The 17,310-nt window shown below is 37.3% G+C and overlaps 1 protein-coding gene and 1 long non-coding RNA gene across 3 annotated transcripts in view; both read left to right on the plus strand.

The window, feature by feature from the left end:
• The window catches only part of LOC134668118 (MORN repeat-containing protein 5-like), a 30,996-nt gene extending 15,678 nt beyond the window's left edge, over window positions 1-15,318 (plus strand). Inside the window, exons 5-8 of one of the 2 annotated variants that reach the window (XM_063525618.1) lie at window positions 2,726-2,912; window positions 6,589-6,756; window positions 8,688-8,895; window positions 15,134-15,318. In XM_063525618.1, the coding sequence (XP_063381688.1) occupies window positions 2,726-2,912; window positions 6,589-6,756; window positions 8,688-8,895; window positions 15,134-15,292 (722 nt within the window). In that variant the 3' untranslated portion in view covers window positions 15,293-15,318. Of the gene's footprint in view, window positions 1-2,725; window positions 2,913-6,588; window positions 6,757-8,687; window positions 8,896-9,721; window positions 9,852-15,133 lie in introns of those variants that run through there. The other variant, XM_063525619.1, reaches the window with a different exon arrangement.
• The window catches only part of LOC134668166 (uncharacterized), a 301,154-nt gene that overhangs the window by 192,731 nt on the left and 91,113 nt on the right, over window positions 1-17,310 (plus strand). The gene's annotated exons all lie outside the window — the stretch shown is intronic.

Consider the following 17,310-nt stretch of genomic DNA (forward strand, 5'->3'; position numbering starts at 1 on the left):
ATAACCAAGTTTCCATGAATATGATTTATTAATAAAGCATAACTCGGAAAAACGAGCTACGCTTGATAAGAAAGTAAGTAAATGTGGGACATATTTTAAAGGCGCCTGGGGATATTACAGGTTTTTCAGCTTATACACGTACGGACAGTTACTGAAACGATATTTTATATTAAACTTTTTATAGTCTCGCTCGTATGAACTCGTGATATAGTGGCTTTATAAGAGAAGCGGTTTAAGTCAAAGTGAGGGAATTTAAGCCGTAATAATATAACATATTTTATACTATTATCTTTCTAGCTCTAGTGAACCTGAATAATATTTTCATTTAAAATGGTAGTAAGGATAGTTAAGGTCTCTACATTACACACATATTAACCCTTAATACATATTCTTTTTATTATCATTTATCAACGAATCACATTCATAATTATTCCTTTTTTTTTATCATTTATCAACGAATAAGTTAATAATTATTCATTATCCATTCATGTAAAGCTTTACACAAATTTTATTATTTTATTATTGCTTATCAATTTTTTTTTTATCAATTATCAAATGCTCAGTTAGTTTATTTTTAATGTCTAGTCATGGATTTTTATATTATATACCTATTTTTATTGATTTTAGTTTTAAGTTTTGACATTTTAATTAAATTGGACTGCGCATATATTTACAGTGTTTAACCTTAATTTTTAATTTTTATTTTATAGTCTTAAATTTAAATCTTTTAATAATCAATGAATTTTATTATTACCTATCAATTAATTGTCAAGTTATTTTATATTTTATCAGTTATCAAATGCTAAGTTTAATTTAATTGTAATGTCTAGTCATGAATCTTTATGTTATACCTATACCTAATTTTATATATTTTAATTTTATCTTAAATGTATACCTATGGATCGATGTTGTCTGGAATAAATGATTTATTATTATACACATTATAGAACTGTTCAGATGGCATGGAATGAATAGTTACCTAAAAACATAAGTAATAATTAAATTCACTCGTCCACTCAACTTATCTGTTCTCTACTGCTGGTAAAAAGGATAGATAGTATATAAGGGGTCCTGTCATAGTAAATTTTGTAGTCACAGTAAATTGGCTGCCATCTATCGACACACGACTAAAACTCAAAATGAAAACGTTCAGGCTCCTATCTAGTCCAACAGATATCGCTTGCCATCCAGCGCGGTAATGCCGCTAGCATCTTTGGCACTTTTGGGCTGGGTGGGGGTCGGAATGGGGCGGATAGTGTAAGTAGGATAGTATATTAGTAATATGTTTAGATTTTAAGTTAGGACATTGTATGTAAATTATTTAAGTCGATTTTAAGATTGACTTTGATCTGTATTATCTAGAAAATGTATATATATGGATAAATGATTTTATTATTTTTATATCATTTTGATCCATATTCATTCACTGATATCTATTTATGTTAAAATGGTTAAATATGAAACGGTGTCGTCACGCCATCTAGCCGAGAATAGGCTAAAGGTGAGTGCGGCATCTATCCGAGAATGACTTACACGCGTATTCGGGAAACGAGATAATCACAAGATCTAGAGACGATATAGAGATCAACTAGATTTACATTAGATATCGACTAGATGTGACTTGGATATCTAAGTCATAACTTGTCGAAATCGTTCAAGAGGACCTCCAAAATCGCGGAAACGTCAAATTTGACATATCTATCTTACAGATATCTTTAAATTATCTATATCGTAACTTGTTGAGGTCTAGTAGAGATCTAAGTCATTTCCGTATCGAGCCGTTATTCTTGATTTCCGAGGCACGTTTTTTTCCTTAGACTTTATTCATCTTATGCGAAGTTACATATGTCTTTGCTGCTGGTATACACCCCATTAATTCAGGAATTAATTTGGCAACGCTACAAGGCCACATAAAGCGGTGCCGGATCATTAATTACAGTTAATGTAGCTATAGTAGCTATTAAACGAGCCTGTATTTTAATCTCTATGAATATTCTGAGCAATATTTCTTCCTTCACGTTCTTGTGACCCGAGCACGTCCTGGGTCAAACACATTTCATAAAAAGGTCTCTTCGGATAATACAATAAAGATTTACCCGGGTACATTATAATATATCACGATTTTCTTCGAGTCTCAAGTACTAAAAAACTTTAAGCGTCACGTAAGTACCCGACACTTTTGTGTTATGCTCCTAGGTATATTATATATATATATATATTTACCAATTAATAATATCTTCAACTTGACATCGTCTGTATTAGATCCAATTTCTAAAAACAAATGAAGTTCAAGTTATGTATTTCTGCAACAACGTCTCTGCGGTGGCCAATATTGGTCATCTCCGGTCTCACGGCCGTTACCACCTCACACTTTTAAGCAAAAACGAACCATATAACAGTATCCGCCACTTTAAATTGAAACCTAATAACCACAGATTACGATCGAAATTAGAATGTTTTACTTTTTACTTACGACATAAAGTTGTGGGTGTGAAAACGCAATGTTTCCCTACTCATTATAACGAAAGTGTCGTGGAATAGGAAACCTACTTCTCACCGTTGATATGAATGAATATTTATATTTTACCACAAAGTGATAAATAGTTTGCGATGTTTTCATAGTAATTTTCGGAAGTTGATTTACTTTAGGTGTAAAATTGACGATGTTTCATAGGTACTTATTTATCATTGTATCAACTAAATTCTTAATTTCTTCATTGGCTAGGTGTAATCTATGAGGGCGAATTCGACGACGGAACGTTTCACGGTCGAGGCGAACTTCGATACCCATGCGGAGCCGTTATATACGGCAAATGGGTGCGCGGGGAGATGGTGGAAAGGACATTGGTGTTCCCAGACGGGCTGGAGTATGCTGAGGCTGACTGGCCGTACTGCATAATGCCAGACAGGAGGTAATGGCTCCTCTATACGATGGGCCAGCGCCGGCCACTTCAAGGGACGCAGCCATGCGGTAGAATGAGATAGCAATATCACTTGCTTCCTCTAACGCCTAAATGCGTCCCTTGGAGTGGCCGGCGCTGGCCCATCGTGTAAAGGACCCATAAGACAGGAAACACTGGAGTTATACTACTAGTCATATTCGGCAAATGGGTGCGCGGGGAGATGGTGGAAAGGACATTGGTCTTCCCAGACGGGCTGGAGTATGCTGAGACTGACTGGCCGTACTGCATAATGACAGACAGGAGGTATGATAGGAAACACTGGAAGTAGTTATACTAATAGTCATATTCGGCAAATGGGTGCGCGGGGAGATTGTGGACATTGGTGTTCCCAGACGGGCTGGATAGGTATGCAATTATGATAGTATGAAATTTGGTATGGGTATAATTTGAGGACCGTGGAAGAACAAAGGATAGTTTTTATAAATCATCACATCTTTCCACGCAGACGAAGTCTAGGGTAGAATCTAGTAAAGTAAGTATAAAACTACCACTGTCATGTCCTATAACTTATTCTAGGCTTTGTTTTAAAACGTAAACCGTTTTTCTAAAACGTCACCTCAGAGTATTCTCGCTGCAGTTGTAGTGCATAATTTGTTTTACGGCATAGTATTTTCTCGGAAACGTTCGTATTTGTCATGCTAGTTCAGTCAACACCAGTACTTTTTGTACCGAGACTGACTGAAATAGTACGACACGTTACCGGGAAAATACGATGGAAAATAATTAGGCACTACATATGTACCAATTATATACAGCTATGATCACAGCGCGAGTCCCAAAAGTGCCGCTTTTGCGCGGGAACATTCTCGGAATTGAATCTCATTGGTAATGAGATTATTCTAGTTCTACACGCTCTGGTTTGGAGTTAGTGGGCTCTGGAGACTGCTGCATTTGGCTGTTGGTACTGCGAGTATGTTTCACACATCGATGTGCACTTTACCTTGACGCTGTTTGTTCTTCAGTCATGTCTAGAACAAATGTCTGGGTCATCACACAATTAAATGCCCTTATCGGGATTCGAACCCAGGACCATCGACTTCATAGGCAGGGATCAGTAAGAACTTTGATAAATTCAAATATATTATATATATATATATACCTAATAAAAGCGCAAGTAACACTGACTGTATTTCCGGTTAAATATCAAATTTACCATGGAGATACATAGTTTAAGTCTCAACAAGTAACATATATATAATTATATATATAGGATAGTTTTTATACCGGTCATTAAATCATTTTTTACACGACTGCCCAAAAAAAGGAGTGTATTGTTTTTATGTAGGTAAGTAGACGATAACTCGGGTTAATGCATGCGCTAGGTACTAATCATGTTTTTGTGTAATTTAAAAAATACGAGTATAGCACTCCAACAAATAATGTTCCTTTTGTGTAGAGACCCGGCCATTAGGCGCAACAAAACGCCTGATACTTATTATTTAGGTACCTACTCGCAGAGAGAGCTTTTGCGAAACAAGAATAATGCAAATAGCCTAAACACAGCTGTTTTATGATAACCAGCCTTGCCACTCGTAATTTCAATTCAAAAGTAAGTTTTAAAAATATAGAAAATAAGACTATTTGAACTAATAAAGTTGTTTCGTCAAATCTGTGGTAGTCTGGTAGACACGGTCAATAAGTAGTTATTGAAAATGGCAACAACGTACCGGTTATGTAATGTCCGTAGATTTCTCGAGGGTAGGGTTTTCCCCATTATTAGAAATTAAATAGCTGATTGGTCAAGAATCTTTCTTTTTCAAGCCGGGTAATGTTTGGCAATATTGAGAAAGTTCCGACGTGTCGGAAGCCGGTGTTGCTCGAAGGGAAGTTCACATGCTGCCTAAACTTATTATATGTACGAGGTAAAATTGTTTACAAACCTTATCAATCTTATCGTATGACAATGACAAACGTTACCAACAACGTTGTCGACTTCTAAACAGGCGCATATGAGACTTTCATTATAATTCGCATAAAACAAGTGATCCATCTTGATTATTCCTCCCGCGCATTTGTAGAACGCAAACTTGGTCCGAAATATACGAAAATTACACGCCATTTTGTTCGCAAATGGACGGATATGAATTAAGCCGCAAAACATTGAACATTTCTTTGCTCATTTTGCGTTAAATTATTACTTGAGACGAGCTTTACTTGTCTGCCTTGGGGTTCTTTTGGAAGTCCGAAAAATATGGTGACCTAATCATGAAAACTTCCCAATTACTTTCCAAATGTTATGTTCTCTCATTAAGACAAGATAAATTAAAGATCTAAATTATTACTTAGTTTCAAAAAAAGGCAAAGATATCTCAGTAAAATTAAATTAGTTATACCGGGTGTGGCCTGTAACACGAGCAAATAATTAAAACATATATTGTACTCCTCAAACGGTGACACTTTTGTTCAACAACTTTTAAAAATTACGAAGTATTTAGACTTCCTATTTTTCATACAAAATAAATATTATCTTCAATGGACGCCATCGCCGCGCCATATCATTGTGATTGACGTTGCTTGTCACGCCTTAAACATAACAAAATTCGCAATACATTGCGTGTTAGAATAAATTTTAAAGTGTATTAAAAATCAAACCACAAGTTATTTTTAAAAGTCGCTGAACAAATGTTGGTCAGTATGAGGAGTACAGCCTGCAGTTAAATTTTTTGCTCGTATTACAGGCCACACCCGGTATAGAGAATTGGAATTCAATAATATCTCGAGTAGAGGCTACGATTATAATATGATAATATTATCTTCTTATATCCATAATACCCTTTACGGGACCCCTAAACTGGGACCCCAACATGCTGTTTGGTTTGTTTTAATAAAGATCGCAATCAGAAGAACTAACTTTTATCAGATATTGGATAATTAACCAGAAACGAGTACCGCTACTTTTATAACTCAGTTCCGTTGACACTGTAATTGCAAATATGCGAAGTTTATGCCCACGAAAGAAATAAACATGTCAACAAAACTCAAATAATACTTTCATGTTGGCATCTTAATTATATTCTTCGTTATCTCATATCGAAATATGCAAATTATAACTGTAGGTATATGTAGCAAATCGAAAAGTTTACCATGTGGCCACTTTTGTGAAAAGTAGCAACGTTGCCAACTCGGGCAAACTGCCAAATTTTGATACTTACTCGTACTTACTATGTACTTAGGTATTGGATATCGAGTGTGTAGGTAGTTTGAATAAATACACCCAGATTTCAAATGTTAATACTGATCCAAAGATGAAGAAGGAATCGAATGAACATTTTCGGTTACTGCATTGTAAGTATTTACTATAGGCCTCCTTCTCTAAGCTCTTTAAATTTGGCACAGGCAATGGTTTTTCAAAAGTAAGCCTGACAGAGACAAGAGAGCCTTATTGTAATCGGTCGATTTCCTTTTCATAACCCATCCTCAATCACTTACTTACCTACTTACTTACTTCGCTGGCTCAGCGACCCGAAGTGGATCTTAGCCTCCGACACTAGATTTCGCCATTCGTTCCTATCCTGTGCGATCTGACACCATTCAGCCGCTTGTATGCCACACAGGTCTTTCTGGACTTCATCGATCCATCTGTAATCACTAGCAGTTATTACCCTTCTGTTTTTCTCACCTCCAGGTTTACAATAGAGATAAACGACGGATTGGAACCGGCGGGTCGTTCGTACCTCACGGCAGAGCAGCCGACTCGCGAAATCCCACCAGGATTTTATGACACGGGGGATGGCTTCTACGACCCGGCCAACAAAATTGTGTACTCGGCGGAGGATTCAAGTCGGATTAAAAGGTTTGTAGCAATAGCGTCATACTTAATTTTCATGAACCATCTAAACCGAACCCAGCCCAATCGTCGGGACTATTCGGGGCCGATTTTGGTTGACATTATGCCATAATAAATAGGGCTCCAGAACAATACATACGCACATAACAAATATTAAATTAAAAGTTTAAAAAAATCCCCTACGCTATAAGCCAAACGCAAATAAGAGATAAGGGGGGTGTTATATTTATATATTTGACGCCAAAGTCTCTCTGTCTGAGTAGTTTAGGGCGACCGTTACGTTACTAAAAGTGGCCAGTTACTGGCGAATTACCCCAGTTATTATTATTAATCGTCTTATCCTTAAAATTAAAACTGATGAATGAAGCTGTTTAAATTCTTTTCGCCTGTAAAAAGTAGGCGCGAAGGGTAGGTACTAGGTACTTAATCGTCACAGAAAATTTGAATTTCGCGCCTTTTGCTACCTGAAAAACTTGTTTGACCGGCTGTATCTGTATAGGAATCCCTTTAATAATAAGTACGCAGATATCTATGTGTATGTATGCTATAATGTATCATGAGCGAAATCTGTCAAAACGGAGTCGGGTAAAGGTCGCGCTCGCGCTATCTCGGCAGTTATTCCCACTGCTTAACACTCGTTTGAGGTGAACCAGTAAAAGGAACCCTAGAAGTCCGTAAAGAATAATCAATAGGAATCGGACTACTAGAGTCTGTTCGGAAAGAGAAGACTCCTCTCTTTCCGCATAGAGGGCCTATGTTGCCTCCCTGTCACACTTATTACGTACGAACTTATAAGTGCAACAGAGAGACCGCGGTAGGACCTCAGACTCTAGACAACATCGATCAGGCTATTTGATAAACACTTAGGTAAGTCTGTCTTAAACTCCATTTGTTACAAAAATACTTCCTCTGGTCTTACAGAAAAGTTCCTAACAAACATATTTTATAAAACCTCGGCTTGATTAAGTAAAGTATATCGACTTGGAATTACACTTAGGCGCATTTGACAGGACTGAAATTCACTGAAACTAAGCACCGGAATCTCTGTGGTTACGTTTTTTGGATGGTGCCATAGATTATATTCCGTGACAGGCAGACAGACACTCTTCTGGGTTCTTAATTTCTGATAAATTCATCCCATGTGTGAATAGTCTTAAACTGGTTCGTCTAAATCGTCGTCCGTCGATTATTCGGTAATTAATGTAAATATCATCCCTTATCTGTGGTCTCGGGGGAAAAGTGAGGCTCCCGAGGCCGGGAAGTTACTTAGGTATGTGATAAAATTATGTGCCCGGAATTTTGTGCCCGTTTTGCCCTAATTATTCTAATTAAGAATTTTGCTGTGCAGTAATTATGAGTTATTACTCTTCTGTAGGATACTGTTGAGTTATTGTTGGCACTAAAAAGAAACGTTTGGTAGCGATATTAAAAAATGTAATATTCTCTCACTCAATATCACCGCTTTGAGTGAAATGATGATAGCAGTCTTAAGTTTAAATCTTTCTCGATGCATTACTTACCCACAATTTTTATTTTTCTTTCGTGCAACTATTTTAACCTAGGTTTTGAGTACCTAAGTGAGTATCTTTTTCTAGGTAAATGGTACACGTCTCCTTTTAATGCATAAGAAGATTCATTGGGTTATAGGTACTTATGTATATAATAACTGTAACATAACTTCGCGGATTGAATTTTCCCATACAACTTTTTCTTTGCACAAGCGTATGCGTACGATGATTTCCTTCATCAAAAAGCAACTTCGAGTACTAAATAGAATATGCAATCTTATTTCAAAAAACAACCGGACGTTTGAAGCTAGACTCCTATAGGTACTGCTCAGATATTCAGCAAAATATACCCTTCATATTTGGTTAAGTTCCCAAACTAAGAGAGATAATTTTACTTGTGGTCTATTTAAGAACCTTATGCGCTTTCAGAAAGCCCGACGTCCGCGAACAGAAGTGGATCATGGATAAGTGCCGCACCAATCCCATGGGGCCCCTGGGACCCAGGCCGGACCTGTACGAGGAATGGTCCTCACCCATAACGAAGCCAGATAAGGAGGTGAAAGGAGTGGGGCCCAGCCAACCAAGCTTTGCTTATTCTAGAAGCAAGATGCATTTGGTGGTTGAGGACAAGGTTTCAGTAAGTGATCATTCATATAAGATTTATGTGGGGAACACCGGCACATAGTTGGTTGAGAACACCATCACAGGGCAATAACTCTCGTATTTGTATAAGTACTTCGCCCAGACAGAGTCAGAAAGGCTTCGCTTCTTCTGCTTTGCCTGTCTTAATATGTGTACAAACGCAAAGGCTAGAAGCGCCGAAAGAGCTTCCTGAAAGAGTCATAAGATCTATTATAGGTAATTTAAATAATCTGTGGTCCTACCTGATTAGACGGTCATCCCCAGATTGACTTTAATGTTGAAGTTTCTCATTATTCGCGGCATATTTTCGGCAAAGTTGGGTATACCAAAGTGCAAAGTACTAGGGATGCATTTCAATGAGACTTTGGAATTCCTTTGCCGTGAAGTCTTTTAAGGTTTCATGTTCTAAGTTTCTAGCCGTTATTTATAATAACTGGCTCATGATATGGCAGTATATTCTTAGACTTCCAGCACCATGATTCAATTTTTATGCACTATGAATAATTGAACGACCCATTAAAGTGCTGCCGTACATAGGTATTTTGTTTCAAACAAAGTTCTAGTTTCTACCTAAATCAAATTAATAATCATAGTCTAGTGTTTTAGTTTATCAGGTCTAAAAAGTCTCAAATCAAAAAAACTTTGTACGTCTCCGTAAATTGGCTCAAACTGTTGGTTTGGCAATGGCGATGGCGCGTTAGTTTCCCGTAAAAGTTATCTTAGTCAATTATAAAGTATAGTTAAAGTAGATATTTAATTATATAGAGCCATACCGCAGTCAGCATATATCCATGATAAATGCTCATTCCGACATATTTCAGGACACCGCTTTTGCCCACCTACGCGCGGATTCTACGTCTACTTCAAGCTTTAGCAATTAATCTTATTTAGTTATTTAGGCTAGTTGTATACATTATATTTAGTAATTTATGTTCTGGAATAGTAGTGAGAGAACTTTGCTTGGTTTTATAAAACCTATTGTTAATGTAGGTATTTTCGTGACATCTATGTGCTATAAAAGTTGAGAGCACGTTTTTATTTTCGCTTTTTGGTGCTATAAACGGTGTAAAAACAGTCGAATAAAAGTCCTGTAAGCGTTTACTCAACGCGAAAAGGCGCACTTATACAGACTAAAAGTGTTATAAAAATAGAGTAAGCGCTGTATAAGAAGCAAATCGATGCTGTAAGAGTTGAGTAAAAGTTGATATAAAGCGCTTCTAGTGTTTTAATAGCAACGATAGTGCTTTTATTCGATTATTTGTTCTATAAACATTATCAATTTGCTCCCAAGTAGCACAGATTTGCTGTATAGCAGCCGCATAATGAAGTAAGAATACGCTTGAAGCTGGAATAAAAAAGCAGCATAAGAGCTGTATAAGCGTCTTTTCAGCTTTTATTACTCTTAAATGGGCACAAATTAGGCAGCCTTAAGTTCACATAGCTACTTAAGAGCGCTGTAGCAGCAATTTAACGGAATTATAAGTGGCAACAGGAGTTATAAGAGGTGTATATTGACTGGGTAAGAGACCACCAGTTACCCTTTATTCAGCTAATATGTCACATGTGCACCCTAATACCGGGAAAGATTGACGTTGGGCTGAATAAAAGATAATTAATAACATACTTTTACACCTCTGCCTTAAAAAGCAGCTATTATTTAGTATAGTGACACTGACGATGAACGCAGAGGTGAACATATTTATATTGAAGTAAAAACGTTAAGCGCAACGACGCCATAAGTCATTTTGTTAAAGTGTTTAGTTGAATGTTAGTACATGATCTTTTATATATTTACGCGAGAAAGATGTTTGGGAATGCAAGTTTATTGACATTATATATATACATTATCTAAGAAAATTTCAGTGCGCCACGAAAATAATCAGTATTTATTTAATTTAATGATATAAATAAGCTATGTGTAAAAACTATTTCAGTGGTTTGGGCAGAATTATGAGACAAAAAGTTAATAATACGTTATAGGAAGTACTAAACTAATGATTTAGGTTAAGAACTCATGCACAAAACCTTTTTGTTACCCTTAAAAGTTGGAAAAGTAATTTCAATTTTGTAGGTTATCTACAATAAAATGGCGATCAATGTTAAAAAGCAACGTGAACCATTAAAATTCTAATATGCAGCATAAGACTGTTATATATCTGATAAAGATACTTAAGTGAACCACTATAAAGTCCAAGTCGTTATTTCGATACACTAGTGAACCTCTATAAACAGTTATAAGGCATCTTGTGAACGTTTAAACAGACGCTATGCAGACAGTCTCAATGGTAGTATAATAGGCTGCTTAGCGGTAAACATGTTCAGCGCTAAGCCGTATTATGCGCCACATGTGTTCGATTATACTTCTATTGGTTTCATTATAGTTCACTCGTTCTCCCTTATAATAAGTCAGTGAAATAAAAGCTGCTTAGCGGTAAACATGTTCAGCTATAAGCTGTATTATGCGCCACATGTGTTCCATTTATACGTCTATTGGCTTCATATTAGTTCACTCGTGCTCCCTTAAAGGTCAGCGTAATAAAAGCTGCTTAGCGGTAAACATGTTCAGCGATAAGCTGTATTATGCGCCCCATGTGTTCCATTATACGTCTATTGGCTTCATAATAGTTCATTCGTGCTTCCTTAAAAAGTCAGAATAATAAAAGCTGCTTAGCAGTAAACATGTTCAGCTATAAGCTGTATTATGCGCCACGTATGTTCCATTATACGTCTATTGGCTTCATAATAGTTCACTCGTACTCCCTTAAAAGTCAGCGTAATAAAAGCTGCTTAGCGGTAAACATGTTATGCGACAAGCTGTATTATGTGCCACATGTGTTCCATTATACGTCTATTAGCTTCATAATAGTTCACTTGTGCTCCCTTAATAAGTCAACGTAATAAAAGTCCACAATTACCTCCTTATACAGCACATGGCGTAATTTTATCCACTAAACAGACCTTATAACGGTTAAAGCATTTGATAACCCTTAAAGCTGTATAAAGTCGTAGCAAATATACCTTTATATCACTCTTTGCGTATTAATGGTAGTTTTCAGAGCCGTAATGCAGCGTTTAATCAGCCCTAAGCTATATAAATATCACTGAGATCTATTATACAGCTGTAGGACCACGAGTGTGCTCTTATAAGAGTCTTAATACGCACAGAGCGTTAAATAGAACTAAAAGTGAGTAGTTATAGAGCTATCTGTGCTACTTGGGCTATTACTCAGTGAAAGTGTTCTATAAAAGCAACCGCACTGCTTTTTCTCAGCAAAAATGTTTCGTAAAAGTAGCCGAATTGCTTTTACTCGGCATTTTGAATGTGTAAGAGTGCAGTAAATGCTTTTATTCAACAAATATGTGCTAAAAACGATCTCAGGTAAGCGATTATATTTCAATTATTTGATTAAGTTTGAGGCCTAATCGTCTTCAAGTGTCTAATAAAACAAAAAGGTACTTAAGTATTTTTTTACTGCTGTCATCCATGACATTTATTTTTACCGTGATTGTGTACATAAGTTTTTACTGTCTGTAAGTACACGTAATACAGTAAAACCTAGCGCGAAAAATACTTTATTGATAAAACCAAAGGCACTGGTTCATATATATTCATGGGCCGCCTATTTTCTTAAATTTCAATAAAAAAATATTAATTAAAATAAGTAAAAATTTGCTTACACGATCTAGTTTCTGTTATATCTCATTAATTCGACTATAAGTCGAGTAACTGCGTTTACTGCTACACTTATAGCACATGTTGTCGCCATGTTTATGGATTTATAGTCCGGTGGCCGACTGCATGAAACCCTACCTGATAAAAAAATAGAATAATCCTACTCTGTGGGGGTAGCTGACTTTTAGCAGCTTCAACTGCTCTTGGTCGGCCGTGGCTTAACTTGGCAAATTTTGCGCAAATGGCAAAAAAGTGGTACAAATATTCATCAAAAAAACAAAAGTGGTCAGCTACATCCTGTGTTGGCAGGTTCCTGTGTCCGACCGAATTTGTGGTACCACGTGAGCTACAATTTACTTCATCGAAAAATAGAATGTCACTTGTATGGTAGGATTGCTGCCATTCACATTTTTTTAATGCGGACGGACTGCAAAAGCTATCCGGCTAAGGTGAGGCCGACCAAGACATACGTCAACAAATTTAATGTAGGTATTACAATCAGTTTTTTTCATTCTATTTTTCGATGAGGTAAATTGTAGTTGTCACGTGGTACCACAAATTCGGTCGAACACAGGAACCTGCCAACACAGGATGTAGCTGACCACTTTTGTTTTGCTGTCCTCAAAGGCAGCTATCCTACCCTGCAAGTTTCATTCTATTATACGATGGGGTTTTTTTTTGATGAATTTTTGTGCCACTATTTTGCCATTTACGCAAAATTTGCGAAATTAAGCCGCGGCCGACCAAGAGCAGTTGATGCTACTAAAAGTCAGCTACCCCTACAGAGTAGGATTTTCAATTTTTTTATCAGATAGGGTTTCATGCAGTTGGCCACCGGACTATATTGAAACGTACAACATGGCTGACTTGTGCTGTTAATGTAGTTCAAAACTCTTTAAAAGTACTCTAAGCTGAATACATTTTGAATAAAACCTGTAAATACACTTCAGCTCCTATAACAGCGGTTTGAGCCCCATTACCCGAATTATGATATAAGCGCGCTGTTACAGCAGCATTGTTGCCAAATGGTTATTGGATTGCTTTTAATAGGCTTTTATAGCAACAGAGAAGAGAGTTGAGTAACAGTTGTATTAAAGCGCCTTATTCAGACAATTAGCTATTCTATAGCTGTTATATGATTTTAATAGAACAATTATGCTGAATAAAAGTGATTTAGTAGCGCTAATTCAGCATTTATTAAAAGGTGGAATAAAAGTGCTAAAAGATAGTGCTATAAACGTTTATACGACATGATTATAGCACTAATTAGCGAAAATTGCTAAATAGTCGAGTTAACCGCTATTATACGATATATTGGTGTTTCAACAACCGTAACTCGGCTGTTATACGATTACAGGCTGAGTAAATCAATTCTTATACGACTATTTTGCTAGTTGGGTATATTTATTATACCTTTCGATAATTTTAAAACAGTCGACTAAAACAGATAATATAATAATTGGACTAATAGTATAATACTAAGTAGCGTTATTTTATTGAATAATAAATATTATTATTAATTTTAAAAGCTGTCTAATTTATTCATACCGTACCTACACCTAACCATAAGATTGATCTTTTACCGTACAAAACCGGGGATTTATAGGGTGTGCTCTTGGTATCTACATTAATTTTCTATACAAAAATAGTCTTGGAACCGGGAGTTTGGATTCTCGCCATGCAAAGTCAGTCCCGCGAGCATTCCCTACGGCTGAGGGCGCTTTCCCACTGCGGTCCAGTTCTGTAGGAAGGTTTTTTTACCGAATCCCGCTAAAATCATAGGTGTGTTCACAGAATCGTGCGGTACAGCCATGAGAATGAGCATACTGAGGGCCTACCGCGAACCATGTTCGACGTGCTGCCTCTCTGTTGCACTTGTTAATTCGTACGTAAGTGTGACAGGGAGGTAACACGTCGAACGTGGTTCCCGGTGGGCCCTCTGGGCACATTAGGCAAAAGACTGTATGCAGGCAACTAGTGGGAACACCCATTCTTCTTCTTCCTCGGTCCCTCATTGCTGAGGATCGCGACCATGTATGCTACGTCTCCACAGTGTGCGATCATAAGCCATATGGGTCACGCACTGCATGTTGCCGCCAACCACTCTCTTCACAACATGAGACCATCTCGTGGGTGCTTTTCCTCGCGCTCGCTTGCCGTCTATTTGGCCCAAGATAATTTGCCTTTCTAGGTCGTGCTTTTTAGACCGAACACCCATTAAACAATCACTAAACTGGATCCTGTTTTTTACCGGACGACTCGTCCAGTTTATAATGGCAAAACCGTGCAGCAAAATTCGTAGTGGATCGCTTTTTTGCGGGATACTGCAAACAGAATCGTGTGGACGTTACTAACGTATCCTGCTAAACGGGATCCTGCAGAAAACCGTACCAGCAAAAAACCGGATGTTGCAGTGGGAAAGAGCTCAGAGGCCTACCGCGAGCCACGTTCGACGTGTTACCTCTCTGTCGCACCTGTAAATTTGTACGTAAATGTGAGAGGGAGGCAACACGTGGCCCTCTGATATACTGAGGCTATTGGACACGTTGTTGCTTCGCAGGGTACAGGCGAATCCTCAAAAGCCCAGAAGAAGGAACGGTCGCTCTCCTATCCAAGGAATTCTCGCAAAGCTCTCACCGTTCGTCTTTTGTCGGAGTACGGCGACTTCCCAGTTGAATACATTGAGAAAGTTGAGAAAGAAATAAAGAAGCAAAAATAAACATGTTTGATCGGTCCAATAATGTAATTGGCAGAATTAGCTATTAAAGGTTTTTCCGATTTCGTTTGTTTCTCTAAATACTTAGGTATACCTAGACAATTATAAATGTCTAGTTATTAATGATAATTAGCAGCACCAGGTACCCACTAAGAGCGACACCCACAAGAAGTAAATAGGTATAGGTATGTAGATAGGTTTAGGTGAGGTTTAGGTAGGTACCTACACACTACACATGACACAATGTCTACGCACCGCTGAAAACAAGCTTCTAAGCTTCTAATAAAAAATATTTCGTAGCGATCCAAATAGGAATATTGATTATGTATCTCAAAAAAAAATATGCACTGCGTAACACACGGAACGGAAAAAAACCCAATATAAAAGAATGGATTATACTCCAGCTTACCAGATTGAGAAACGAGGGTGCATTTTATCTGATTATGCCACAAAAGGGCCACTCGTGACAGCAGGTCGTGACGGTCCACATTTTGCATCCATTTTGCAAAAGATAATTACGCAGAGATATCTCAAGGCAGCTGGGGGGTAATTTGATAGTTTCGTCTTGTTTAATCATGTTTAATTAGATAACCAATCCTTCAAATTGCTTTTATGCTAAAGGGACAGATACAGTTTAAGCAACCATCCCGATGGAAGCTTCAAATTCTTTAGAGTCTAAAGTTTAGACTATAGTCTGCATGTTTAGGTATTTAAATAAAAGTTCACAAAATCTACTCTCAAATGGCTCCTTAAGCCAGGTTAAAGCCAGGTCGTTCAATGACAGATCCAGGCGGTTTGTATTTGGTTGGTTAAGTAAAGGGATTCTAAACCAATTCTAAACCTACTCTAGCAAGCCAACTAAGTAGAAAAAGGAGCGACATTAAAAGCTTGTACGGGTTATCTCTATCCCTAGGGCCTCCATTTTTCAAATTTGTCGCCTTATTCTACTGAAAAAACTGGCTTGTCGATGTCTTCCTAGCGCTCAAGGGGATAAAGAGAATCATACTGTCTTTGTTTTACCTATATTTTTTTTGTTTTCTTTTTTATTTTATTTTTTTCATGACCATGGATACAAGTCCTTCAGTCGTATTCATAAACTTTTGTTTTCTGACAAATTGGGTTTGCCAGACTATAATTGCAAGGTAAATATTATACTTGGTAAAGCAGATCTTGTCAGTAAAAAAGGCGGCAAATTTGAAAAATGTAGGCGCAAAGGGATATCGTCCCATAGAAAATTTGAATTTCGCGCCTTTTTTTACTAACAAGATTTGCTTGATCAGCTATAATTCGCTTTCGGACCTGTTTTTAAATACATACTACAATTCGGACCATTTCACCGACGTCACCAAGGCCCCAACGCTGTCTGTTCTCTTTGACGGCGCAGCAACTAGTATAATTTCTCTCTCCTTGCTCTTTTAAAAATGCCGTTTGTTTAAAAAGGACAACCATACTGTTGACAAGATGGACTTCAAATCCAGGTGTCCCCTTTTTAACACGTTCGCGGACGATCACTCACACCATTTGGACACCTAAATTTTGTATGGAGATTTTGCAACTGTTATAGCATATCTGTCACTACAAATATATCTTTTAGGTTTGTATATGACGCGTAATGCTATGCAAGGCGGATGCTATGCAATCCGCGTCAATATGAAGTAAGTATATTTTTTATACGCTATGTGACAACAAATGCTATACAATTCGGATGCATAAGCATCTCCGTCACATGACGTAGTCAAGATGTGATCTTATATGACATCGCATGTTATAGCATTTATTCATCGTACTTGATGGACTTAATGGCTGAGATTTCTGACTTCCTAGAGGCGAGATTTTATCTCTTAAGACTCATTGCTGACCTCTTCAAACATTTTTCTGCTTCTGTTTTGTCCCCCATTTCTTATCATTGTAATAAATTATGTCCTTCTCATACATGCCCCATCTCAAGCACGTTCGTCATTCATTGGACCTAAAATTATGTGATACTACACAACATGCGTTGGAGACCGCATAATATGTCT

Source organism: Cydia fagiglandana, chromosome 10 (assembly GCF_963556715.1).
Source record: "Cydia fagiglandana chromosome 10, ilCydFagi1.1, whole genome shotgun sequence".
Taxonomy (NCBI): domain Eukaryota; kingdom Metazoa; phylum Arthropoda; class Insecta; order Lepidoptera; family Tortricidae; genus Cydia; species Cydia fagiglandana.